Source organism: Rhinopithecus bieti, unplaced genomic scaffold, assembly GCF_001698545.2.
Source record: "Rhinopithecus bieti isolate Rb0 unplaced genomic scaffold, ASM169854v2 scaffold_27006, whole genome shotgun sequence".
Classification (NCBI taxonomy): domain Eukaryota; kingdom Metazoa; phylum Chordata; class Mammalia; order Primates; family Cercopithecidae; genus Rhinopithecus; species Rhinopithecus bieti.
Window position 1 is genome coordinate 1,324,407 of NW_016813373.1, and position 27,874 is coordinate 1,352,280.

General features: G+C 41.0%; 1 protein-coding gene across 9 annotated transcripts in view; it reads left to right on the forward strand.

Annotated features, from left to right (window-relative positions):
* RGSL1 (regulator of G protein signaling like 1) overlaps positions 1-27,607 on the forward strand; it is a 106,869-nt gene extending 79,262 nt beyond the window's left edge. For 4 of the 9 annotated variants that reach the window (XM_017848131.1, XM_017848132.1, XM_017848135.1 and 1 more), the window contains 8 exons: positions 6,860-7,034; positions 15,003-15,141; positions 15,386-15,510; positions 17,762-17,871; positions 19,803-19,889; positions 20,977-21,043; positions 22,716-22,914; positions 27,288-27,607. In XM_017848131.1, coding sequence (XP_017703620.1) covers positions 6,860-7,034; positions 15,003-15,141; positions 15,386-15,510; positions 17,762-17,871; positions 19,803-19,889; positions 20,977-21,043; positions 22,716-22,749 — 737 coding nt within the window. In that variant the 3' untranslated portion in view covers positions 22,750-22,914; positions 27,288-27,607. Of the gene's footprint in view, positions 1-6,859; positions 7,035-15,002; positions 15,142-15,385; positions 15,511-16,867; positions 16,894-17,761; positions 17,872-19,802; positions 19,890-20,976; positions 21,044-22,715; positions 22,915-27,287 lie in introns of those variants that run through there. The other 5 variants (XM_017848136.1, XM_017848138.1, XM_017848137.1 and 2 more) reach the window with 5 other exon arrangements.
* Positions 27,608-27,874: the final 267 nt, after the last annotated feature.

Here is a 27,874-nt window from a genome sequence, read left to right on the forward strand (position 1 = left end):
GTGACAGACGGGATTAAGAAAATGTGGCACATATACACCATGGAATACTACTATGCAGCCATAAAAAAGGATGAGTTCGTGTCCTTTGTAGGGACACGGATGCAGCTGGAAACCATCATTCTCAGCAAACTATCGCAAGAACAGAAAACCAAACACCACGTTATCACTCATAGGTGGGAATTGAACAATGAGATCACTTGGACACAGGAAGGGGATCATCACACACCAGGTCCTATTGTGAGGGGTGGTGGGGAGGGGGGAGGGATAGCATTAGGAGATATACCTAATGTAAATGACGAGTTAATGGGTGCAGCACACCAACATGACACATGTATATATATGTAACAAACCTGCACATTGTGCACATGTACCCTAGAACATAAAGTATAATAAAAAATAAATAAATAAATAAAATAAAATAATGATTAACTTTTTTTAAAAAAATGCTACAAAACATACATATTTTGCAATTGTGTGCTTCTATGAAACAAATTCCTTAAAATGAGAATGATGGGTAAATGGTTAAAAACAGTTAAATTTTGGCCCTCCAAAAACATTGCACTAATTTAAACTCTTGCCAACCATATAAACTAGTGTCTGGTTTCTCACATTCTCATCAACACAGTGTGTTGCACATTTTTAAAAACTGCCAACCTGGTAAATAAAAAATAATGTGCCTGATAGTCTATTCTTATTTATATTTCTTTAGTAGTTGAGCATCTTTATTGACTGGCCATTTGTATTCTTTCTTGAACTGTTTATGCCCGTTGTCTATTTTTCTATTGGTATTTTAATATTATTTATTTTAGTTTGAGAAAAGTTTGTATATATCTTTTACGAACTGCTTCACAACCAAATATTTTGGCTTCAATAATAGTTCTAGCAGACCAGGCATGGTGGCTTATGCCTGTAATCTCAGTACTTTGGTAGGCCAAGGCAGGTGGATCACTTGAGGTTGGGAGTTAGAGACCAGCCTAACCAACATGGTGGAACTTCATCTCTACTAAAATACAAAAATTAGCTGGGCGTGGTGGTGTGCACCTATAATCCCAGCTACTTGGGAGGCTGAGGCAGGAGAATCACTTGAACCAGGAGGCAGAGTTTGCAGTGAGCCGAGATTGCACCACTGCACTCCAGTCTGGGTGACAGAGTGAGACTCTATCTCAAAAAGAAAAAAAATAGTTCTAGTTCTTTTGTTTCTTCTTTTAAATAAAACCAGCTCAAGCCCTCACACCCCAGAATGGTGGGAAGTCCTGTTTCATCATTCTTTGACTTCCCACTTCCTCAATATTATGTAAGAACCCAAGACCTGTACTTATCCAATTCAATAGGAGGTCTACCAGACTTCCAATTCTCCTTAGATACAGGGAAGAGCTTGTGACACTCAGCCTGCCACTGGTCTAAGTTCTTTTATTTGAAATATAGCATACTTATAAGTGACTATATGAGCAGCTGAATACCCATCATCCAAGCCAAGAAATAGAAAATGGCATAACTCAGATGACACCTGGTGCCCCTTTACCCATCACAGGTACAAACCCTATCTTGAACACAAGCATTTATTTTACTATTGCTTTTTAAAATGTACATGTGTTTTCATACTCTTTCTACAGTTTCCTGCCTCAAACAAACTTTGATTCCCAATGGAACTTCCACTCCGTTAATCTTACTGATTTTCGTAGGCCAGAGTGTGTGTGTGTTTAGTATCTGAGAAAACAGAAGGAATCGGAAGAGAAGTTTTACAGCTTCCCTCCTCTGAATCACCTGGTTAGCCTCCTCTGTATTCACAGGCTCTGGTCACTGAGTAGGCTGCCTGTCCTTGCTCCTAAAGAAGCATCCAGGCCCTCATCTACTCAAGGGCATTCATCCAGTCATGTTTACTTATTCTCCTGCATCATTTTTATTTTCTCTGCTGGATTACTCAGTCAGCACCAAATATGACATAGTACCTCTCAAGCAAAAATTAATAATAATTTCTCCCCGATTCTACATTCCCCTCAAATTATCTGGCACATTTGTCTGTTTCCCTTTTAAACAAAAATCCTCAAGAGTTATGCATTCTTGCTGCTTTGTTTTATTTTCTTCCCATTTATTTTAAATTACTTTTAGAATCACTTTTAAGCTACAATTTTATACAGTAAAATTCACCAATTTTAATTGCGCAATTTGAGAATGTAAGTATCTCTGCAGTCATGATATAGAATACTTGCTTCATCACAAGAAATTCATTTATGTGTCTTTTTAATCAACACCCTTCCCCTTCCACTACTACTCTCTGGCCTGGCAACAACTGACCTACTTTCTATTACTACAGTTTAGTCTTTTAAGGAATTTAATATAAATGGAATCAAGCAGTAGTCTTAGTGCATGCATGCAATAGTCTTTTGTGACCAGTGTCTTTTATATAGCATGATGCTTTTGAGATTTGTCTATGCTATTGCATATATCAGTAGCTCATTCCTTTTTATTGCTGGGTATTATTCCATTGTACCATAGCACAATTTGTTTATGCATTCACCAATTGTTACATATTGAGTTGATTCCACTTTGAGGCTGTTATGAATTACTCTGCTGTAAATATTCAAGTACAAGTATTTGTGTGGATATATGTTATTTCTTTTGGGTAAATATCTGAAAGTAGAAGTGCTGGGTTATGTGGTAAGTGTATGTTAACTTTATAAGGAATTGTCAAGCTGTTTTCCAAAGTGGTTGTACCATTTTTGCATTTTCACCACCGATGTAGGAAAGTTTCCATTGTTCCCCATCCTCACCAACCTTTGATATCATCCGTCTTTTTAATTTTAGCCATTCTAGAGGGTATGTAATGGTATTTTGTTTTCGTTTAATTTTTATTTTGTCTAATGACTAATGATGTTGAGTATGTGTCCATGTGCTTGCTTGCCATATTAGTCTATTTTCACACTGCTGATAAAGACATACCCAAGACAGGGAAGAAAAGGAGGTTTTAATGGACTCAGAGTTCCATGTGGGTGGGGAGGCCTCACAATCATGGTAAAGGCAAGGAGGAGCAAGTCACATCTTAAGTGGATGGCAGCAGGCAGACAGGAGCTTGTGTAGGGAAACTCCCCTGTTTTAAAACCATCAAATCTCATGAGACTTATTCACTATCATGAGAACAGCACAGAAAAGACCTGCCCCCATGATTCAAATATCTCCCACCAGGTTCCTCCCACAACACATGGGAATTCAAGATGAGATTTGGTGAAGACATGGTCAAACCATACAATTTGCCATACATGTTGTGCTATTTTTAGTGAAGTGTCTGTCCGTATCTCTTGCCCATTTTTTAAGAACTTTGTTGTCTTATTATTGGGTTATAAGAATTCTTTACATAATCTGGGAATATTTTTGATGGATATATTTTGAAAATATTTTCTCTCAGTTGATGGCTTGCTTTTTCACTTTTTAAGTAGTGTCTTTTGAAGATCCAAAATCTGAAATCCTCCAAAATCCAAAACTTTTTGAGTACTGATATGACACCACAAATGGAAAATTTCACACCTAACCTCATGTAACAGGTTGCAGTCAGAATGCAGGGAGGGGTGCAATACACAATTTATTCAGTGTCCCCAAGGAAAAAAATAAAATTACCTTAAGGCTATATGTATAAGGAGTATACAAACATAAATAAATATCATGTTTAGATTTGGGTTCCATCCCAAAAATGTCTCGTTGTGTATATGCAGATATTCCAAAACTCCAAAATCTGAAACACTTCTGGTCCCAAGTATTTCAGATAAAGGATAAGAACCTTAAAATAGGTTTCCAGACATTGTAAATTTTATCTTTTAGGTGTTGGATATTTTGTCTTCCTATAAAACATGCCTAAACTTTGTTCAGGGATGCAGTTAAGTTACTCGAAAATAGTTTTATTCTTTTGGATCTTCCTTTAATCATTGATTAAGTGAATCCAGAGCCATGTTATTTGTATGGCTATTCTCCACTACTGAGGTAAAACTTTCCTGAGTATTCTACTAGATTCCTCATAAATTATGAGTTTTTCTAGTCTCCCGGTGGAAACAGGCACTATGTCTGCTTCTGTGTGAGCACCAAGGACCGTTCTTTAATGCTTTCAGATCCCCCTACGCTCAAGCTTTGGGTAATTTCCTCATATCTTGAGCTGGTCAGCACTCTGCTGAATACTTGAGGGAACCTCCACAGATTTCCAGGTTCTCCCTCTCCTCTTTGAACTCTGTCTTGTAAACTCTAGCCACATTGGTCTCACTGGACTCTCAGGTCCATCTCCTCAATTCAGAGAGTCCACCGAACTTGATCTGGGTTTTCCCTCCCTGACTGTGGAATGGATCCTATCTCAAGGTGGTAACGTGGGGCAAAAGTAGGGCTCACTCATTTTTCCCAAACCTTAGTGATCACTGTCCTTAATTCTCTGATAGTCAGTGTCTTAAAAACTGTTCCACTATATTTCGTCTGATTTTTAAAAATCATTTCTGGAGGGAGGATAAATCTGGTACTCTACCTTGGACAAAAGTGGACATTCCGATAAAAAAGTTTCATCAGGCTGGGAGTGGTAGCTCAAGCCTGTAATCCTAGTACTTTGGAGGCCAAGGTGGGTGTATCACTAGAGGTCAGGAGTTCGAGACCAGCCTGACCAATATGGTGACACCCCATCTCTACTAATAATACAAAAATTAGCCAGGTGTGGTGGCACATGCCTGTAATCCCAGCTACTCAGGAGGCTGAGACAGGAGAATTGCTTGAACCCTGGAAGTGGAGCTTGCAGTGAGCTGAGATCCCACCACTGCACTCCAGCCTGGACAATGGAGTGAGACTCCCTCAAAAAAAAAAAAAAAAAAAATTCAGCAGATTAGTAACAGTAGCCAAGTTAGAATCATCATCCTGAATATAATGTAGGGAATATACTACACAAAAGCAAAATTAAGTGTAGGAAGCACAGTCAGGGCTGGAACTAGGGTAAGGCAAGGGAGGCATATAATACACAAAAATTAAGGAGGCACTGACCGTCAGGCTCATGCAGATGCCAACCCCGCACTTGTAACACATTGATAGTGAATGCTTCCTTAAACTGTGTCCTAGGCACCTACCTCACCTTAGCAGGTCAGGGCCCTAGTCCTGACCCCGAGAACACTTACGCGGCTTTTGGAACAAGTGAAAGATGATGATTCTTTAAACAAATGTCCCTGCAGGAAAGACCAATAGTAGATACACTTGAAATATATTTAGAAAGTAGAATCAACAATATTTGGTGACTAATTGGATGTGGAAAGAGGAAGAAGTCAAATACAATTCCCAGGTAATAGGGAGCTGGAGCCTCTCATACTGGCTGGTAAGAGCCAGCTGTTAAATATCCTGACATTTTGTGAGCTACTGAACAAATCGTCAGTAGCTAAAAATCTATTACAGTGAGAATATTTACTATCTAAATCAGCGAATAATACAAATTAGGTCTCCCCCTCTACTGCCAGAGCCAGTTTACAAGCATCCGATGGCTTACAGGTTTATTGGGTGAATTTATCACCCTCTTTTCCTAGAATCCCTAACCATCACATCAGTTTCCACTGTTATCTAGACATTTTTTTCCCTTCAAACTCAAGTCTAAGAGAGAAAGATTGAAAGATAGTAGGAGAGAGATCTTATGTCTTATTCAGTATAGTAACCCTATAGCACAATGTCTGAGACATAACAAGTGCTAGGTATTTATGGACTCTTGTAGTTACCCTCCCATTCTATATACAATACTGCACCAAAAGGGATCCCACCTGCGCCATAGGGAGCACCACACCGACTTCAATAAATCCTGAACAGCACTCCAGAGTAAAGGATTTGCAGGCAGAATGGTAAATTCTAGAGCCAGATTAGACATTTTTCTGAAACCCAGCCAGATAATTAACCAGGGTCTATCTGTCAGATCCAGCCCAAATCTGTTTTTCTCAGACCTCAATCCCTATGAAGAGATGTCTTTGGATATAATCTAGTCAAGAAACTTTCTAAAGGAAGCATTCTATTTTTCTGACACACAATCCAAATCTTCTAGTGGCTCTTGTGCTCTCCTGTACTTGTTACTCTCTTTTGTACTCTAGCTTTCTACCCTCGGTTTCCTTAATAAACTTCTTCTTTTTTTTTTTTTTTTTTTTTTTTTTTGAGACAGAGTCTTGCTCTGTCGCCCAGGCTGGAGTGCAGTGGCAGGATCTCAGCTCACTGCAAGCTCCGCCTCCCAGGTTTACGCCATTCTCCTGCCTCAGCCTCCCGAGTAGTTGGGACTACAGGCGCCCGCCACCTCGCCCGGCTAGTTTTTTGTATTTTTTAGTAAAGACGGGGTTTCACCGTGTTAGCCGGGATGGTCTCGATCTCCTGACCTCGTGATCCGCCCGTCTCGGCCTCCCAAAGTGCTGGGATTACAGGCTTGAGCCACCGCGCCCGGCTAACTTCTTTACTCTTGATATTTTGACTATTTCTTTGTGCTGCTTTCCTCATTTGCTCCTAAATTACTTCTTGATAAAACTTGAGTGAGCACCATCAGTGCTACACACTCCATTTGGAAGGTCACATCTGCATGTTTCATTTTCACAGTCTCTGCAGAAACCTTATGGATTAGCGTAACTGTAGTGTGATTCTATTTCTATAAGATAAGCACCCTCAGTGCTCAGTTGACTTATGTTTTACGTGTGTTGTCATATTATCTGAGTAGATGGATTTTTCAAGTCCAAGTAAAAGGTTGAGCCCAATGGCAGAAAGTGACTATTTCAGTAGGCCAAAAGGGTAGATCCACAGTCTCCTTTCTTCTTTTTGTTATGCCCAGGTTGAGGGTAAGAGTGACTTGATCAAACAAGATTGTAATTCCTTCTTCTTTCTCTCTCAGATTTCACCACACCACACAACACATCGGGACGTTCAGCTCCACCCTCCGCAAGTGTCCGGAGTGCAGACCAAGAGAATGGAGACACAACCCTTGTAAAGCGTCGTATATATGGCCACAGGATTATCACTGTCAACTTTGTGATCAATGATCTATATTTCTTTTCTGAAATGGAAAAGTAAGTTTCCCACCTCTCCTTCTTCTGCCCTGAAAATGATTTTTCATCCTTAGGACTACCCAGCAGAAACTGGCTTGATCTGTTAGAGACACAGTGATTTCAGCCCTGTCCAGTAAGAATCTCTCCTTCTGAAAATCTTACTGTATGCCATCACTCAGTTGATTTCCATCTTTCTATTCTTTGGGTCCTAAAAGCTCTTCAGTATTCCAGAAATTCCCCTGTTAAAATGCAGTTGTTTAGTCCCAGAATAGGGAAGCATGTTTTTCTCCATTATTTATAAATGTGAATAAGTCCTATTATGTAACACCATGGGACCAATATTCTTTAGTTAAAGCCAGGAATTACGATAATACTAATTGTGTGTGTGTCTGTATGACAGTAAACAGATATTTTTAAGTTAAGACATATTAGTGTACATTAATTCACCTGTCAAATTTTTTATGTAAAGCCAAAGTCAATCCACAACGGGAGGTCTGTAAATTTTTCTTGTATAGACTATACCCCGAAAGCTGTCTACTAATTATTTTTTTAATTGATACATAATAGATTTACATATTTTGGAGGTGTATGTGATATTTTGATATGTTCATATAATGTGTAAAGATCAAATCAGGATAATTGAGATATCCATCATCTTCTTTATTTTTTCTTTATGCTAGACAGATTCAAATTATTCTCTTCTAGATATTTTGAAATGTACGATAGATGATTATTAACTATAGTCACCCTACTGATCCATGGAACACTAGGTCTTATTTCTTCTATCTAACTGTGTATTTGTACCCCTTGATCAAACTGTCTTCCTTCATCCCCCCACCCCCTACCCTTCCCAGTTTCTGGTAACAACCTGAGATCCACTTTTTTAGCTCCCACTATGAGTGAAAACATGTGATATTTGTCCTTCTGTGTTTGACTTATTTCACTTAACATAATCACCTACTGCTCCACCTATGTTGCTGCAAATGACAGGATTTCGTTCTTTTCTGTGGCTTAATACTATTTTATTGTGTATCTGTATACACCACATTTTCTTTAACCATTCATCCACTGATAGGCACTTAGGTTGATTCCATATTCTGGCTATTGTGAATAGTGCTACAATAAACATGGGAGTGCAAATATCTCTTCAATATACTCATTTCCTTTCCTTTGGATATATACCCAGTATTAGGATTGCTGGATCACATAGTAGCTCTATGTTTAGCTTTTTGAGGAAGCTCCATACTGTTTTCCACAGTGGCTATACTAATTTACATTGCCACCTACCAGGTACAAGGTTTCCCCTTTTCACACATGCTCACCAGCATCTGTTATTCCCCGTCTTTTTGATAATAGCCACTTTAACTAGGGTGAGATGATATCTCGTTGTGGTTTTGACTTGCATTTCTCTCATGATTTGTGATCTTAGCAGTTTTTCATATACCTTTTGGGTATATGAAAGACAAAAGAAGACAAGAACGTCTTCTTTTGAGAAATGTCTATTCAGATCTTTTGCACATTTAAAAAATCAGATTTTTTGGTTTTTTTGTTATTGAGATGTTTGAGCTCCTTATATATTCTGGTTATTAATTTCTTGTCAGATGGATAGTTTGCAAATATTTTCTCCCATTCTGTGGGTTATCTCTTTACTTTGTTGATTGCTTCCTTTGCTGTGCAGAAGCTTTTTAGCTTGATGTGATCCATTTGTGTATTTTCGTTTTGGCTCCCTATGCTTCTTACACAAAAACCTTTGCCCAAACCAATGTCCTGCCCTGTTTCCCCAATGTTTTCTTCCAGTAGTTTCAGAGTTTTAGATGTAAGCCTTTAATACATTTTTATTTGATTTTTGTATATGGTGAGAGATAGGTGTCTTGTTTCATTTTGCTGCATATGGACATTCAGTTTTCCTATCACCATTTATTGAAGAGACGGTCCTTTCTCCCATTGTACATTCTTGGTACCTATGTCAAAAGTGCATTGGCTGCAAAGGCATGGATTTATATCTGAATTGTCTCTTCTGTTCCATGGGTCTATGTGTCTATTTTTAATGCCAGCACCATGCTGGTTTAGTTACTATAGCTTTGTAGTATATTTTGAAGTCAGCTAGAGTGATGCCTCCAGCTTTGTTTTTTTTTTTTGTTCAGGATTGCTGTGACTATTCAGGGTCTTTTGTGGTTCCATGTAAATTTTAGGATTGTTTTTTCTATTTCTGTGAAGAATGCCATTGGTATTTTGATAGGGATTGCACTGAATGTATAAATTTCTTTGGGTAGTGTAGACATTTTAATAATACTATGTTTTCCAACCCATGAGCATGGAATATACTTCAGTTGTGTGTGTGTGTGTGTGTGTGTGTGTGTGTGTGTGTGTGCCTTCTTCAATTTTTCCATCAGTATTTTCTTGTATATATTTTTCAGTTCTTTGTTTAAATTAATTCCTAGGTATTTTATGCTCTTTGTAGCTGTTGTCAATGAGATGGCTTTCTTGATTTCTTTTTCAGATTGTTAATTGTTGTTGTATATAAATGCTTCTGATTTTCATATGTTGATTTTGTATTCTGCAACTTTACTGAATGTATGAGTTGTAATGGGCTGTTGGTGAAGTCTTTCAGTTTTTTAAAGATAAGATTATATCAGCTGTGAACAAGGCTAATTTGACTTCTTCCTTTCCAGTTTGGATGCCCTTTATTTCTTTCTCTTGCCTAATTGTTCTGACTAGAACTTCCACCACTATATTGAATAAGAGTAGTGAGAGTGGGCATCCTTGACTTGTTCCAGATCTTATAGGAAAAACTTTCAATTTTTCCCCATTCAGTATGATGTTAGCTGTGGGTTTATCATATATTTGCATTTATTATTTTGAGGTATATTTCGCATATACCCAATTTGTTGAGGGTTTTTATCATAAAGAGATGTTGAATTTTATTGAATGCTTCATCATCTATTGGAATGATCATATGGCTCTTCTTCTTGATTCTGTTAATGTGATATATCACGTTTATTGATTTGCGTATGTTGAATCATCCTTGTATTCCTGGGATTAATCCCATTAGATGATGGTGAATGATCTTTTTAATGGGTTGTTGAACCTAGTTTCTAGTATTTTATTGAGGCTTTTTGCATCTGTGTTCATCAGTGATATTGGCCTATGGTTTTCTTTTTCTTTGCTGCATCCTTCTCTGGTTTTGGTATTGGGTCAATGTTGGCCTTGTAGAATGAGTTTTTAATATTCTCTCCTTTTGTATTTTTTAAGAGTTTGAGTAGAATTAATATTAGTTTTTATTTAAATTTTTGGTAGAATTAATGCCATCAGGTCCTGGCATCTTCTTTGATGGGAAACTTATTATGGCTTCAATATTATTACTCATTATCTGTTCATTTGAGTTTTCTGTGTCCTCATGATTCAACCTGATAGTTTTTCTGTATCCAAGAATTTATTCATTTCTTCTAGGCTTTCCAATTTGTTGGTGTATAGTTGTACATAATAATCTCTAATGACTATGTCTCTTTTTTGTTTCTGATTTTATTTATTTGGATCTTCTCTCTGCCTTTATCAGTCTAGCTAAAGGCTTAATGATTTTTTTTATATTTTAAAAAACCAACTTTTGTTTCATTAATCTTCTGTATTTTTTAGTCTTAATTTCATTTATTTCTGCTCTGATATTATTAATATTTTGTTCTTTCTACTAATTTGTGTTTGGTTTGTTCTTGTTTTTTAGTTCCTTGAGGGCATCATTAGGTTGTTTATTTGAAGTCTTTCAACTTTTTTGATGTAAGTATTTATTTTCTAAACTTTCCTCTTAGTACTGCTTTTGTTGTATCCCATAGATTTTGGAATGTTGTATTTCTATCTTCATTTGTTTCAAGGAATTTTTAAATTTTCTCCTTTATTTCTTCATTGACCCATTGGTCATTCAGGAGCATGTTGTTTAATTTCCATGTACTGTAGGAAACAGTTTCCAAGGTTCTGCTTGGTATTGATTTCTAGTTTTTTCCGTCATGGTCAGACAGGATGCTTGATTTTATTTCTACTTTTGGAAATTTGTTGAGACTTGTCTTGTGGTATATTTTGAAGAATGTTCCATGTGCTGATGAAAACATTGTATATTCTGTAGCAGTTGGGTGAAATGTTCTGTAAATGTCAGTTAGACCTATTTGGTGTGGTGTGTAGTTTAACTGCAATTTTTTGTTGTTGATTTTTCTGTCTGGATGATCTGTCCATTACTAAGAGTGGGGTATCGAAATCTCCTACTATTATTGTATTGCAACCTTTCTCTCCCTTTAGATCTTTTAATGTTTGCTTTATATACTTGGGTGCTCTCATCTTGAATGCATCGATATTTATAATTGTTATATCTTCTTACTGAATTGACCCTTTTATCATTATATAATAACTATGTCTCTTTTTAGAGTCTTCAACTTGTAGCCTATTTTATCTGATGTAGATAAAGGTATCCCAGCTCTTTTTTTGGTTTCTACTCACATAGAATATCTTTTTTCATCCCTTCACTTTTAGTCTATGTGTGTTTTTGTAGGTGAAGTGGGTTTCTTGTAGGTAGCATGTAGTTGGGTCTTGTTTCTTTATCCATCCAGCCACTGTATGTCTTTTAATTAGAGAATTGAGTCTATTTATAGTCAACATTCTTATTAATAAATAAGAACTTACTACTGCAATTTTGTTGCTTGTTTTCCAGTTGTTCTTGAACTCCTCTCTTCCTTTCTTACTGTCTTCCTTTGTGATTAAGTAATTTTCTGTGGTACTGTATTTTAATTCATTGCTTTTTATTTTTAGTGTAACTATTATAGGTTTCTGCATTGTGGTTACTATGAGGATTACCAAAAATATTTTGTGGATATAACAAATTATTTTAATGAGATGACAGCTTATCTTACATCACAAAGAAAAGAAGAGAAACAACAACAACAAAAAACTAAAATGAACCTCTACACTTTAACTCCATCCTCTCAACATTTGGACATTTTGTCTCAATTTGCATATTTTATATTGCTTGTCTCTTATCAGATTGCTTTAGCTATTGTTCCTTCTGATAAATTTGTCTTTTAGGCTTCATACTAGAGTTATGAGTGAATTGCACACCACAATTACTATATTAGAATATTCTGGGTTGGTCTGTGCACTCACTTCTACCAATGAGTTTTATACCTTCAAATGCTTCCTTCTTGCACGTTAGTGTCATTTTCTTTCAGAATAAAGAACTCTCTTTAGCATTTCTTGTAAGATATGTCTGTTGGTCATGAATTTTCTCAGCTTTTGTTTGTCTAGGAAAGGCTATCTCTCCTTCATAGTTGAAGGATAGCTTTACTGGATACAGTACGCTTGGATGGTGGTTTTTTGTTTTGTTTTGTTTTTTTAGCACTTTGAAAGTGTTTTCTCATTTTCTCCTGGCCTTTATGGTTTCCATTGAGAAGTCTGTTGCCTGATGAATTGGAGCTTCTTTGTATGTTATTTTCTTCTTTTTCTGCTTTTAGGATTCTCTCTTTGTCCTTGACCTTTAAGAGTTGATTACTATAATACTTGGGGTAGTCTTATTTGGGTCGAATTTATTTAATGTTCTCTGACCTCCCTGTACCTGAACATGTATGTCTATGTCAAGTTTTAGAATGTTTTCTGTTGTTGTTTTGAATACGTTTTCTTTTCCTTGCTCTTGCTCAACTCCCTCTTGAACACCAAGAATTTTTAGATTTGCTCTTTTGAAGTAATTTTGTATATCTTATAGGTGTCTTCATTACTTTTCATTCTTTTTACTTTTTTCTCCTCTGTCTCATTATATTTGAGTTCTGAAATATTGCTGGTAATAATCTCAGTACTATTTTTTTGTTTTGAGTTTCCATATGGGAGAATGAAGCCAACTTGCTTCTATGCTAACATTTTGGAACCTAGAGTGCCTGTCTACTGATCTGAATTTTTATTTCTTTAAAGTGGAACAGAATTTAAAGATTACTGTGAAGCAATTCAATCCTTCTGGATTTTGTACCTTTTATGTTTAAAACTGCCTGGCCACACCTAACTCAACAGTCTTTTGTTTTGTTTTGTTTTGTTTTGTTTTGTTTTATGAGACGGAGTCTCACTCTGTCACCAGGCTGGAGTGTGGCACCATCTTGGCTCACTTCAACCTCCGCCTCCCGGGTTCAAGCGATTCTCCTGCCTCAGCCTCCCAAGTAGTTGGGACTACAGGCACATGCCACCACACCCAGCTAATTTTTGTATTTTTAGTAGAGACGGGGTTTCACCATGTTGGCCAGGATGGTCTCAATCTCCTGACCTCATGATCGCCCACCTCATCCTCTCAAAGTCCTGCAATTACAGGTGTGAGCCACTGCACCCAGCCAACAGCACTTTTTTAAAAAGCTACTTGCCTTCATTAGAATTTCCAAAACATTCTAATTTGTTTTCATAGAAATAATAACTTTTCTTTCATGTTCATATTTTATCAGTTTTCACAAGTTACTAATTATAGAAATTATAGTTACTAATTATCTTTACAATAGGGAAAGATATTTGGGAAGAAACACAACTCCTGGTACACATTCATTTCTACTAGTTTGAGAAAGCTGAGAGTGTACTAAAGATGTCCCTCTAATCTATGCAGTCAGCATGTCATGGGCATCAATCAGTGTGTTTTTCAAAAATGTAGACACCTGGTAACTCATGCATCAGTTAGAAGAGTTTGGTTAAGAGATCTTCTACTGCACCCCAGTGATGGATTTAGCTCGTTTCCACAAATGCTTGTTGATTACTCACTCTTTACTGAACACTGGGTTTGACACCAGATATACAAAAAACAAGTAAGATGTGCTCTCTACTTCTAAGATCCCACAAACTAACGAGGATGGCAGAAAAGACACAAACAAAAGTTAGGAAGTGTCTCAGGATGATAGGTGCTATGGGAGAATCAGGCACAGGAAGAGTATTTAGACAACTGTAAGTCCTCAGGTATGGTTTCTTGGGAGACCCAAAATTCTTGGGTAATCTAAGCTAAGGAAGAGTAGGGGTTAGTCAGATAATAAAGGATGTAGGGGGAGGCAATGGAGGAGCAGAGGGAAATACTAGTCAGAGTGAATAGCCTCACCTGCTGCTGCTCCCATTCCCACCACATTGCCTCTTCTTCCTCGCTTGACCTCTACAAACTATTCTCTGTATAACAACCAGCGTCGCCTATTAAAAACACAAACCAGACTAGATCTTTCGCCTGCCTAAAATGTTCTACTGGTGGCCGGGCACGGTGGCTCACGCCTGTAATCCCAGCACTTTGGGAGGCCGAGGTGGGCGGATCATGAGGTCAGGAGATCGAGACTATCTTGGGTAACAAGGTGAAACCCTGTCTCTACTAAAAAATACAAAAAATTAGCCGGGTATGGTGGTGGGCACCTGTAGTCCCAGCTACTCGCAAGGCTGAGGCAGAGAATGGCGTGAACCCGGGAGGCGGAGCTTGCAGTGAGCCGAGATCGCACCACTGCACTCCAGCCTGGACGACAGAGTGAAACTCTATCTCAAAAAAAACAAAAAAAAAAGAAAATCTTCTACTGGCTTTCCATTACCACTGGAATTAAGTCCAAACCTCCTTTCATTGCTTAAAGTGCTCTACAGGAGTGGGACCTACCTGCATCTCAGGGCTTGCCTCAGGTCAGCACAGGAGAGGGAAGAGCAAGATAGTCCTTAGGCCTTTAAGTCATTAGAGGTGCCAATGCTGCAGGGCCAGAATGGGTGAAGAAGGGAAGGTGGGATGAACAAGGGGATTTGTGGTGAAGAAATTCAATGCACTTGAAGGGGCACTTGATGTGTTATCTGACCTGTGGTAAGTGCTCAGTATTTGCCAATGGATGAATTATGACTGAATGAATAAAGTCACAACCTGGCCTAGAGCTGGCCTTGCCTTTTTTGGGCCAGAAATGAGTCTAGGCTGGGGGCCTTGTTAGTCACTGTTTTCATCTTCTTCTCCTGATTTCCTACTTCACATTTCTTTTTTAGATTTAATAATCTGGTAAGTTCAGCCCATGTGCTACAGGTCAACCGGGCATACAATGAGAATGATGTGATCCTAATGCGGTCCAAAATGAACATTATCCAAAAACTCTTCCTGAATTCTGACATCCCTCCAAAGCTGAGGGTAAGAAAGACTCCCACTCCACTCTGGCCTTTCACCAAGAAGCATTTCCCCCACAAGGACAATTAGAAAGTTAATTATCAGGTACCTCGTAAGTCCTGGCCAACTAAATATCCTTTACCTAGCAACTCCATGAAAACCATCTGCCTTTTGGAGAGGGGGTGGTCATGGGGTTCTGGAGGCCAGGAGAGGTTTCCTGCCTTCCCTTGGAGCTTTCATCAGTGACAGGCTCCCACTCTGCGGGTAGGTGAATGTCTCTGAGTCCCAGAAGGATGCCATCCTTGCTGCCATCACAGAGGGCTACCTAGATCGGAGCATCTTCCATGGGGCTATCATGTCTGTCTTCCCCGTCATTATGTACTTCTGGAAAAGGTAACTATTTCACCTTATTCAGTGACTGCCAGGTCAGGAAAACGCACTTAGTTTGGAGAGAGTTTTCTGTCTTCCTCTAGCACTCTGTTTCATTTTTCCAGTTTCTAGGGGGAACTGAGATGGTGTTTTCTTATCCTATTCACCTCACTCCATCCCTCACACAGAACACCAAACACTGAATCCACAGATGGAAGGCAAAGTAAGACTGAGAACCAAAATGCCTGGTTTCCCACCCCTCCTCTTTCTATGCTTGCTTGGAGCAAGAATGTGAGATTTTCTTAGGCCTGGGTTTCTCACAAGAAGGTAAGACTGAACCACAGCCACTTGGTGAGAAATTCTGTTGAGGCTAACACAACTGCTTGTGCTTAAGGAGCTGCATGAAGAAAGTAAGCCCGTGTTTTGCTCTGCTGTGCTCAAATCCCCATAATTACCACTGAGGGGGACACAGTTGCTAGATACTCCAATTATCAAGAGGAGCTAGAAATTCAAATGTGTATTTCATCTCTTCCAAGGTTAAAGTGGCAAATATGGCAACTAACAAAACTAAAACATGGTGAAAACCTGTGAAGGCCAAAATCAAAAATGAAGCAAGCAAAATATATGCAGATATTTTGTGGCCAAATGCAATCTGTGGCCCACCGGTTTCTAACCTATCCTGTGGAGATTTGGCCTGAGCCCTCCCAGCTGGTTATTTATTCTATTTATTCCTGTGGTCTGCCAGAGTTTCAGTTCATATCTTCCACATGGTGAACGGCAGTGCCTTGGGTGGTAATGACCAGAGGACACCTGACTGAAATGTTCCCAAGGATAATCAGGGCACTTAGATTATAAAGTGACTTTGAGTCAGAATTTCCCATCTTCCACCAAAAAAAAAAAAAAATACTTTATTAAAACAGAAGTGTGAAATTGCTTACCAATCTCTAACCTTTATTTTAAAATCCCTAAGATAATAAATTATTTAATACAGAACCGAGAGAAGTACAAAAATCTAAGTTCAAGACAAGCAATTTAACCTTTTGATCATCAAATGTTGTCTAGAACTGAATTCTAGTTCTCCTAGCAAGGACTAAATAGACATTCACCCAGAGACTTTTGGAGGGATTGGGAACCTCTGAGAAATATATGCTTCTCTTGAATGAGCCAGTGTTCAGCTGTCTCCTATGTGCTTAGAAAAATGAGACATGCTTTAGGGAGGCTTTGGATTCCTGTTCCTCCTGCAGTTTCTTTACTTACTTTCCTACATACTTATAAAGAAATTTACATTATGCAAACTGTGTTTACATATATTATCTTAAATGAACCTCTCCACAACCCTATGCAGTGGGTGGGGAGGAGTATTATTATCCCTGTTTTACAGATGAGACTGAGGTTCAGAGTGGTTGAGGGACTTGCCTAGAATCACTTGGTAAGTGGGTCTCTTGGTCTCTCATCATATAAATAATGCATGTGCGGCATATTGGGAGGTCCATTAGGGGAAGGAGACCCAGTTCAGCAAGTGAAATGGGAAAAGTCTACTGGCATAGAGCAGACTGACCCTCAGAGAGAGGGGAGGAGGGCAGCAGGCAAAACCACCAGAGCCGAAGCGCCATAGAAAATAAATTCAGTCTTAGCCAAGATTGACCTCCAAGGGGTCCAATCCAAGGACTGGCTGAAGGTAGGGATAACGAGGGGGTTGGAGCCAGGAAGGAAGAGATGGTGGTGAGTATTACACAGGCTTCTAGAGAACATAAAAGTCATAAAGAGTATATAAATCTGAGTTCACATGAGAAACCAGGTCTATTCCAGGGAAGGGCCTGCTGGGAATAGAGTGAGGTGGTGAAGGCTCTCAATAAGGGTCAGGGTGGAAACTAGGGTTAGGACCTGAGCAAAAGCCCTTCGGACACTCTGGCCATACCAGGTGGGGTCAGATAGGGATGTCAGAGTCTGATGCTGGGGTGCACCTCAGGGGTTAACCTCACCCCAGGCCTCGGGATAGCAGGCCCTTTACAGCCTCCATTCACTGATGGTTCCAGAAAGAAGTCCCAACAAACTGCCCATGCCAGGCCCCCACTGGAGCCAGGTCTGGACAAAGAGGAGGCCTCAGAACAAAGGCCACTGGCAGGTAGTACTCCAAGGCCAGGATGCTCTCCTCTTCTCTGTTGGACACCCATATTCTCTGAGGACTGGCCTGGCCCCATTTCCCCTGTGCTCAGTGCTCCAGCCCCCTCCACTGGGGGTTCCCTCCTGTGACCAGAAGCCTTTCTTCCCACAGGTTTTGTTTCTGGAAGGTGACCCGCTCTTACTTACAGTACAGGGGGAAGAAGTTCAAGGACAGAAAAAGCCCTCCTAAATCTACGGAGAAGTATCCTTTCTCGAGTGGAGGTAAGCTCCACCATGACTCACAGCCCCATTCTCTAGTGACCAAGACTTGCGAAGAGAAAGCAAGGGCCCAAGGGGCCACATTCAAGACTTCCTCCAGGGTGTTTCCTGGAGCCAGGACAGCTCATTTACTTGGCCCTCAGGGAGACGGAGGACTCAGGGTAAAGCACAAATTATCTGTCACTAGCAGTGCTAGCAGAGGGTCCCCAGCAATAACTCCGGGACACCTCTGTGCATGCCGGTCACAGTCTATGTTGAGGGTACATGGAGAGGATGATCTGCTTTTCTGCTGCTTAAGAAGCCCCCTGCTCTATCTCCATTAAACCCTCCCATTTAGAAAGCATTTATTTTATAGCATTAAGCAACAACATTAAAACCTGCATATATAGTTTTAATGTGATAAATATGTTTTTATGTATATATAATTTTTATGAAAGCAGACATATATATATAAAAGCAGATATATGAAAGCATACACATATTTACTTTTGTACGAATTCACAAAAAATAAGTAAATATGCATATATATATATACACACACACAGCCATGCACCACGTAATGATGTTTCAGTCAATAATAAACCACATATACAATGGTAGTCTCATAAAATTATAACACTATACTTCTACTGCACTTTTGCTATGTTTAGATGCACAAATACCATGGCGTCACAACTGCAACAGCATTCAGTACAGTAGCTTGCTGTATAGGTTTGTAGCCTAGAAGCAATAGGCTATTCCATAAAGCCTGAGTGTATAGTGGGCTTTGCCATTTGGTTTGTGTAAGGACATGCTATGATATTCACACAACCACAAAATCACCTAATGACACATTTCTCAGAATGTATCTCTGTCATACAGCTGTGATTGGTACTTGAGCAAAAGGGAATTTTAACAAGGAAGAGGATAGTGAACAGGGCAGTGGCTGGTGAGGACAAGGCTGAATGTCTTTCAGGGGAAAGTTCTGAAAACCAAAGAAATCAGGTCTGTGAATCTGGGAACAGCATCAGAGAGTCATCATGTACAAGTTGCAAGACCTTGAGCATGGTGCTCCCCTCTCTTAGCCTCACATCCTTGATCTCATGTCTCAGTCCATTTTGTGTTATTAAAACAAAATACCTCATATTGGGTAATTTATAAAGAAAGAAATGTATTTGGCTCATGATTCAGGGGACTGGGAAGTCCAAGAGCATGACACTAACATCTGGCAAAGGACTTTATGCTGCATCACCCCATGGTGGGAGGCAGAAGGGCAAGAGAGTATGAGAGAGAACAAGAGACGGCTGAACTCACCTTTATAACAAACCACTCCCATGATAATGGTAATAATCCATTCATGACAGCAGACCCCTCGTGGCTTCATCACCTTTTTTTTTTTTTTCCGAGATGGAGTTTCACTCTTGTTGCCCAGGCTGGAAATGGAGTGCAATGGCGTGATCTTGGCTCACCACAACCTCCACCTCCTGGGTTCAAGCGATTCTCCTGCCTCAGGAGAATCTCCAGCTGTCACATAGCTGGAATTGCAGGCACACACCACCATGCCCAGCTAATTTTGTATTTTTAGTAGAGATGGGGTTTTGCCACTTTGGTCAAGCTGGTCTCAAACTCCTGACCTCAGGTGATCCACTCGCCTCGTCCTCCCAAAGTGCTGGGATTACAGGCATGAGCCACTGTGCCCAGCCAGCCTCATCACCTTTTAAAGGTCTTGTCTCTTAATACCATCTCTGTGGCAATTAAACTTCAACATGAGTTTTGGAGGTGACATTCAAACCATAGCATTTCACATACAAAGGTTTAGATTTAGATAATGTTTTATCATTAACATTTTGTAATCTAAGGTGTGTTAAACAAGAGCTTTATTGCTTACTTAGAAAGATTTATTTCAGTAAGAGTTGTTGCAAGTGTTTTTAATGCTTGTTTTTGTCCTTCCCCAGGAGACAATGCCATCTTAAGGTTCACCTTGCTCAGAGGTATTGAGTGGTTGCAGCCTCAACGGGAAGCAATAAGTTCAGTTCAAAATTGTGAGTTGGAATTGGATCCCCACTGATAGCAAAAGTTGGCTACTCAATCAGAGGGTGACTTTAAAACAAGCTTGGCCAATCCCCTTATTGACCGTAAGGAGACCGAGACCCCCAAAATGTGAGGTAACTTGCTGAAGATCACATAGCTTGTGAGTGGCAGAGAGGAGGTGAAAATTGTGTCTCCTGACCTCCTTCCATGGCTCTGTGGGCAACTCTCATCTAAATAATTCTATCTTCTTGGTTTTTGTAACCCCAGGAAGGCAGGTACCTTAAGCTTCTCTATATCTCTGCTGACTCCTCATTTCCACGCATGATGTGTGATCTTTATTAAGAGACTATCACAATGTCCTAGTTGTCACTTCTCCCTCACACTGAGAACAACTGCTGGTTTGAACACACCATCTCATACCTCCTGCTTCCTGGAGGCTCCTGCTATGCATCTCTTCCCTGTCACAAACCCTGCAGTTCTAATCTCACATACTGAGGCCATATTATATTCTTTTTCTTCCCCATCTTCAGTCTTAAGGAGTCAACTCCACTCCCACCCACTAACCCTGCCTTTGTTTCCACATGGTCTCTCCTAACAAACCTTCCCTTTCTATCCCAACTTCCAGCTTCTATTAGGGGAAGAAGTTGGAAATACTGCTTTTCTGCATCTCACAGGCATGAAATGCCAGCGTACCTGACCTGCCCATTTGTACATGTTTCCTCACTGCTTCAAGGGGGAGGCCACTATGGAACATTGCCTGTGATCCATAGGCTCCAAACAGTCCTAAAGTCTTGTGATTTCTAGTGTTCATCTACCCTAATCTCCTATTTTACTTCCCTGGGTCTATGTGATTGACATAATGGCCTTCGTGTCCAGCCGAAAAGTCTCCTGGGACACACACAAACACACAAATTGCAGTGTAGAAACCAGGTCTCCTGAATATCCCTGGAACAGGCCTGCTTTACCTTCACTTTCCAACCCCTGACCTGGAGGTGTCCGTGGAAGCCCTCCTGGCATGGTCCTCCAGGCTGGAGACCTTTCAGTGATTGCGTCTGTGTCATGAGTTCTGATGCAGTTTTTCTCTGTATTTCTCTTTAGCTTCATCAAGCAACCTTACTCAGCCAAGACTCGTGGTATCTGCCATGCAGCTGCATCCTGTCCAGGGGTAGGCATGAGCTGGGAATCCTCTTCTTCAGTTCAGAGCTGCTATGTCCAAGCATGCAATGGGAGATGGTATAAACTTTCCAGAGACTAGCCTCGTACCCTGCCTCTCCTCAGCATGCAGAACCTAGAAACTGAACTTGCTGCCTCTGGTGGGAAGTTAAGGAGGTGTTTCTCTGTGGGGGTCTTTTCTCACCTCCAACTAGGACAGGCACTTTTAAGAAGCTGGAGTCTCTGATCCACTTTTCTTTTTTTTTTTTTATTTTTTTTTTTTTTTTTTGAGACGGAGTCTCGGCTGCTGTCGCCCGGCTGGAGTGCAGTGGCGGACTCTTCAGCTCACTGGCAAGCTCCGCCTCCCGGGTTTAGCGCCATTCTCCTGCCTGCATGCCTCCCGAGTAGCTGGGAGCTACAGGCGGGCTCGCCACCTCGCCCGGCTAGTTTTTTGTATTTTTTAGTAGAGACGGGGGTTTCACGCGTGTTAGCCAGGATGGTCTGCTGATCTCCTGACCTTGTGATCCGCGCCGTCTCGGCCCTCCAACCAAAAAGTGCTGGGATTACCAGGCTTGAGCCACCGCGCCCGGCCTCTGATCCACTTTTCAATAGAATACTACTGCTGTGGAAGTGTCCCAGATGATTTTGATTTTATTTTAATTTTGTCGATTTAAGGAGTACAAGTGCAGTTTTGTTACATGGATATATCAGGAAGTAGTGAAGTCTGGAGTTTTAGTGTAGTCAGCATCCAAATAGCATACATTGTATCCATTAGGTAATTTCTCATCCCTTACCCACCTCCCACTCTTGCACCCTTCCAAGTCTCCAGTGTCTATTATTTTGCTGTCTATGTCCAGGTGTACATATTATTTAGCTCTCACTTGTAACTGAGAACATGCAATATTTGACTTTCCTTTTCTGAGTTATTTCACTTAGATAATGATCTCCAGTTCCATCCATGTTGCTGCAAAAGACATGATTTTATCTTTTTATGACTGATTAGTATTATATTGTGTATATGTGTCCTACATTCTCTTTATTCAGATGATCTTTTATTGCCAGCTTCCCAAATAGTCCAGGCTGCTCAGGGCAGGGTGCATAAGGTGGGAAAGAAAGAAGATCTGTTCTTCTGCTTGGCAGGATATTGGCAATAAGAACAGAAGGGACTTGAGTCTGTTAAAATCTGCTTCAGCTTAACTCACTTCTGCACAAACTTCCAAGTGAAACTGATGATAAATTAGGGCTCTGGGAGAATCCCCAGGGGTCATGAAAACCATAGCTGATGAGTGCCAAAGAGTTATTTGGGGGCCAAAGTGGTAGACAGCAGCCTCTGAATGACAGCCTGGTGTCCTTGCCAGCCATGTCACTTATCAGGCCTGTTTCCAGACCTGCCCTTCCAACAGGGACTTGGAGCTGCCCAGGCATTATTTGCCAGTGCCAGTGCCCAGAAGACAAACCAGATACTTCGAAGCTCTTTACACTGGAAAAGCAATGCATGGCTTCAGAGTTTATAAGACCTTGGGGAAGGTGAGACTAAGAAAGTGAGAAGCCCTATTCTGAAGCCTGAAGGTTTCAGTTTTGGCTCTTGCCATTCCTAAAGGAAATGACAGTGACAAACCAACAGAGAACACAACTTCAATTACTGCATCATAACTGTGATAACTGGTTGTTCTCTCTCCCTTCAGACAAAAATTATCCTACACCAAAAAAGAGAAGTAATCAAGCCAGACCCCCAACAGAGGCAAATCATCTCTCAGAGGCCTCCTAACACTGACAGAACCTTTTCTGCTCAAAAATGAAAGGCCCCGGTGCCATCTTCCCCAGAAATGATCAAGAAGGGCAATGGGGTGACAGCCCAGATATGGCAGGACCAGACTGCAATGGGTAAGACTTGGGCAGAGCATGAGAGGAAGAGCTTCTTTCCACAGTGAGCTGGGTCAGGATACCTGGGCTCTAGGTCTTGCTCCACAGCTTCGTGGCTGTGTGCAAACCCTGGTTCAGGTTGTTAAAGAATCCCATGAAATGGATGTAGAGATCACTGAAGGCAATCAAGAGCAAGGTGCTATAATTATCAGCAGGGACAGATGGTGTCTTTTAATGGTAGGATCTCTTATTTAGACAGTGACTCACACCCATTGTCTCAGTAAGTCCTCACAACAACCCTGTGGGCAACCATGTCAGAAATCATTTATTTTTAAACAGTTACAGAATCTGACTCACAGAGAAGGTAAGTGACTTTCTCCAGATTACTGGACAGTAAATGGCAACATCTAGACTAGAACACACCATTTCTGATTTTTTGTCCTGTTCTTGTTCTATGCCAACCATTTACGCAACTTTTCTTTTTTTTTTTTTTTGAGACGGAGTCTCGCTCTGTCACCCAGGCTGGAGTGCAGTGGCCGGATCTCAGCTCACTGCAAGCTCTGCCTCCCAGGTTCACGCCATTCTCCTGCCTCAGCCTCCCGAGTAGCTGGGACTACAGGCGCTGCCACCTCGCCCGGCTAGTTTTTTGTATTTTAGTAGAGACGGGGTTTCACCGTGTTAGCCAGGATGGTCTCGATCTCCTGACCTTGTGATCCGCCCGTCTCGGCCTCCCAAAGTGCTGGGATTACAGGCTTGAGCCACCGCGCCCGGCCTTATGCAACTTTTCATGCACAAAAAGAATAGTTCTTCCTGAGAGTTTTGTTCATTTGCCAACTAGTAGATAAAAAAAACTTTAAGGTTTTGACCTAAATCCCTAAACTGTTGTCATAATTTTAAATGAATAGGACTATTTTCTCTCCTTTGAGAAAAAAATCAGAAGTAAAATGAGTCAGAATTTCCTGAACAAGCCCTCCACCTGAGGTCACTGAGGAGAGGTTGGCTTGTCATCTCTGTGGGTTACAGTACAGGAAAGGGCTGGAAAGCTTTTTGGAGAATCCTTTCAAATTTCCAGCCAAAACTTCCTGCTGTGCTGATGTTTTTTATTTCCCAGACTTTTCACAAGGATGAAAAAGGTGATGTTGGAGCAGAGCTCGTGAATGCCTGAGACTCTGAGGTCACCTGGTGGGGCTGTGATTGCAGGAGATCCAGGCAGACTGTAGGCAGACATGACTCTAGAGGAGGCTGAAGAAAGGTCAGGTGTGGAGAGCCCCCTGGGCCCCTGGGAGAAGGCCCAGCAAGACAGGAAGGCCTGGACAAAAGCATATGAGACTTCCCTTCCCTATCAGGGCTAGAGCTTTAGAACAGGACTGCAATTAATAGAAGGAAGAGTGGGCATGAAACAGAATCCCAGTCCCTAAAAATCAGGCAAAAAACTAAAGCAAGAACCCAGGTAAGGAACAAAGAAGAGCTCAGTTAGTGAAATTGAGGTAACAGGGAAGCGCTTCATCAAAAAGGAGTAAGTCACAAGCTCCACGCATGAGACTAGAGGGGATGTTAGGCCAGCAACAAGGTGACTGACGAGGATCTAGCAAAATACTAACTCATGGTCACATACTGAAATACACTCACATTGGAGTGGGACATGGCTGAACCTGCATCTTGGCAATAGATGGGCCCCTCTTAAGGAAAAGAAAGGTACTTTTCCTGATCCATTTGAACTTAGATCTTTGCCCCATCTTCCTATTTCTTAATTATCTTTGTCTCCACAATCACCATGGGTATATTCATGTGTAGGTATGCAAACACACAAACATGTTATTTAAAAGGATTCATGGTACTTAATAGGTCATCCCTGAGTTGGAAAAAAAAAATCTTCTCCTTTATTAAGTCTTAGTGATTGCTTCTTTAAGTTTCTTACATGCTCCCTTCAAAGATCCCAGATCTAACATGTCCTAATGCCAGTTAGGCTAGTGTCACTAAGTCAGTCACCTGTAGAATACAGGCAGGGTGTGTAAATGAATAAAGCAGTCCATGAGAGAGAGGAGGGAATGGTAGAGACTGCGGTGAACTGGAGAACGTGTCCCAAAGGGGTCAGAGATAGTCCACTCAAGTCAGCCAACCTAGTGTTGCCAGAGCTTCTACTGGAAGGAAGGAAGGAAGGAAGGAAGGAAGGAAGGAAGGAAGGAAGGAAGGAAGGAAGGGAGGGAGGGAGGAAAAAAGTGAGAAATTAAAAATGTCTGTAACATTACAGTTAAAACAAAACTTAGCTAGGGACAAGACTGACCCACAGCCCAACAAATTGCAATCTTTGCTTTAATTTTTTACTTTGCCCTTGAAATTAGATTTGGGTCTTGGGTCTAGTTTGAACAAAAAAATGAGAGGGGAGGAAAAGGAGTCCCAACAATAGATCCAGGGGCCACTGCCATCTAAGGAAAAGGCCAAGAAAGAGGGACCAGGTAAGGAACCTGGCCCACTTTAGTTCCTGTGTTAGTTTCCTTTTGCTACCAAAACAAGTTACCAGAAACTTACTGGCTTAAAACAACACAAATTATTATCATACAAGTCTGTAGGTCAGAAGTCTGATCTGGGACTCAAGCTAACATCAAGGTGTCTGGAAGGCTGTGTTCCCCTCTGGAGGCTTTTGGGGAGGGTCTGTTTCCTGCTTCATTCAGGTTGTTGGCAGAATTCAGTCTTTCTAGGTGTAGGACTGAGGTCTTGCTTCCTTCCTGGCTGTCAGCTGAGAGCTGTTCTCAGTTTCTGAGAAGCCACCTGTATTCCTTGGTTCATGGGCTCCTTCCTCTGTCTTTAAATCCAGCAATGGTGGGTCAAGTCCTGCCCATTCTTTGAATTTCTCCTGCCTCTTCTTCTATCATCACATCTCTCTGGTTCCTTCTTCTGCCTCCCAACTCCCTTTTAGGGCCCACCCAGACAATCCAGAATAATGTCTCTGTTTTAAGGTCCTTAGCCTTAATTCCACCCACCAAATTCCTTTTGCTATGTAAGGTCACACATTCACAGGTTCTAGAGATTAGAACATGGATATGCTAGGGTGGTCACCTGAAATTCTACCTACCACAGTTCTAGACCACCTTCCTTAGAAAAGAATGTATGAACTCACAATCTGGGCCTCTGATGCGATTACCGCCTCCTAGAGACTTGGGAACACCATTTTTTTCTTTCTCTTGTCATAGCTCTGACTATTCTTTCTCATTCTTCTTCACATTTCTTCTGCTTCTTCCTTAAATGTCAGTGCCCCCTGTGGCTCTCCTGTTGAACTTACCTTCTTACAACGCACTCTCCCATTTGCTTGAGATCCCTAGCCCCTAGCTTCTCCTCTAATAGGAGCCACTGCAAATTTAATCCATTCTAACAGGGTCCACAGCACAAATTTAATGTGTCCCAAATCAATTTTGGCCCCTTTATTTCTTTTCTCCAATCAACCCCATCTTCCAAGCTAGAAAACTCAGAATTATCCTCAACTCATTCCTCTGCCTCCCCTTCCATATTTTACCTGCAGGAATGGGAAGTTCTGCCACTCTGCCGTGGACATGTTGCTGCTATCCAGGCCTTCCTCTCTATCCCACTGGCATTGCTTTTGTCAGGCCTTCATCACCATCACTGGTCCTGTGAAGTCACCACACTCCCCTCTCCACACACACCCAACACTCTGCTTCATCCCACACACTGAGAACAAATCTGACCTGCTCATTTCCTCAGTGTGAAAGCTTTTATTCCCCTCCTTCACCTGGTTGGAAAAGTCTCAACTCCTTTGTGGGACATACAAGGCCATTGCTAATATGGTCTCAGTCCAGTTTTCCAGGTTTGTCTTTCCCTCTCTCTGTCTCATACACCCCATTCTGCAGCAACATGGTGATCGTCTAAAGGGCCCTTCCCTTTCTTCTCTGTCACACAGACATCACACTGTGATACCTCCTGATTCTCCTTTCTCCTCTTACTCTCTCCTCTTAGTTTTGGAGACACATTTTTTCCTCTCCTTGAGATACTTATTCATGTATGTGTCTCACCTACTAGACTACACGCTTTTGTAGCACAGAGACCAAGTCCTATTTTTATTTGTACCTAGAATAGAATAAGAACTATTTTTCACCTTACCTAGCACAGTGACATGCAGATAATAGTTGCCTCATAAATACATATTGAATGCATGAGTAAATGAATTGTGCTGGGTGCTGGAAATGCAGTGGAGAAAACAGAATGTGAAGTTCATGCTTTCACTGACCTTATAGTCAGTGTGCTATTAACAGAAAATCAATTCGACTATCAATCACAGTTGTGACTACCACCATAAAGAAGAAATAGCAAATGCTGTTGTCTTCATGAATTTTTTTATATTCCAATAAATCTTGATGCTTTAAGAACTCTTTGTTTTTTAGGAATCGCATGCAGACCATTCAGACTAAAGGGTGACAGAAAGAGGCAGAGGAAAGCAGAAAGAGCAAGAGTGACTGAGACCTGCCTTCACCTTCATAGAAGCCTTTTCTGATACATGTCAGAGAGTGACATGAAGTCTCCCCTCTTTAAACAGAAGTATGAAAAGACATCTATCCCTCATTTTGAGAGCCTCCAACTGATCCAAGTGTCATCCAGAGGAGGAAGTGACCCATGTGTGCAGGACCTCAGGGTGCCAGCCCTCACCCATACACCTCCAGGGCTGCAAGTCATTAGCCAGAATAAAGGATGTCCACATTCACAATCTGTGGGCCTACCATCCTCTTCTTAAGTAAAAGAGCACAGGGAAAATGATAAGTTGCTCCCAAGAGGGCTCCCAAGGCCATTTCCAATTCAAATGATTTGTGGATACAATACTTCTCTTCCCAGATGAAGATCACAAGCCAGCTAGTCCCACCCAGTGACTTTGACAAGTGGGCACTCCCCCAACCAACAGAGTCCAGACCAGGAGGCCCTGCACCCTCCTTCAGAGCTCATGGTTTTCCATGAGGCAATCTTGTTTAAATCCCAT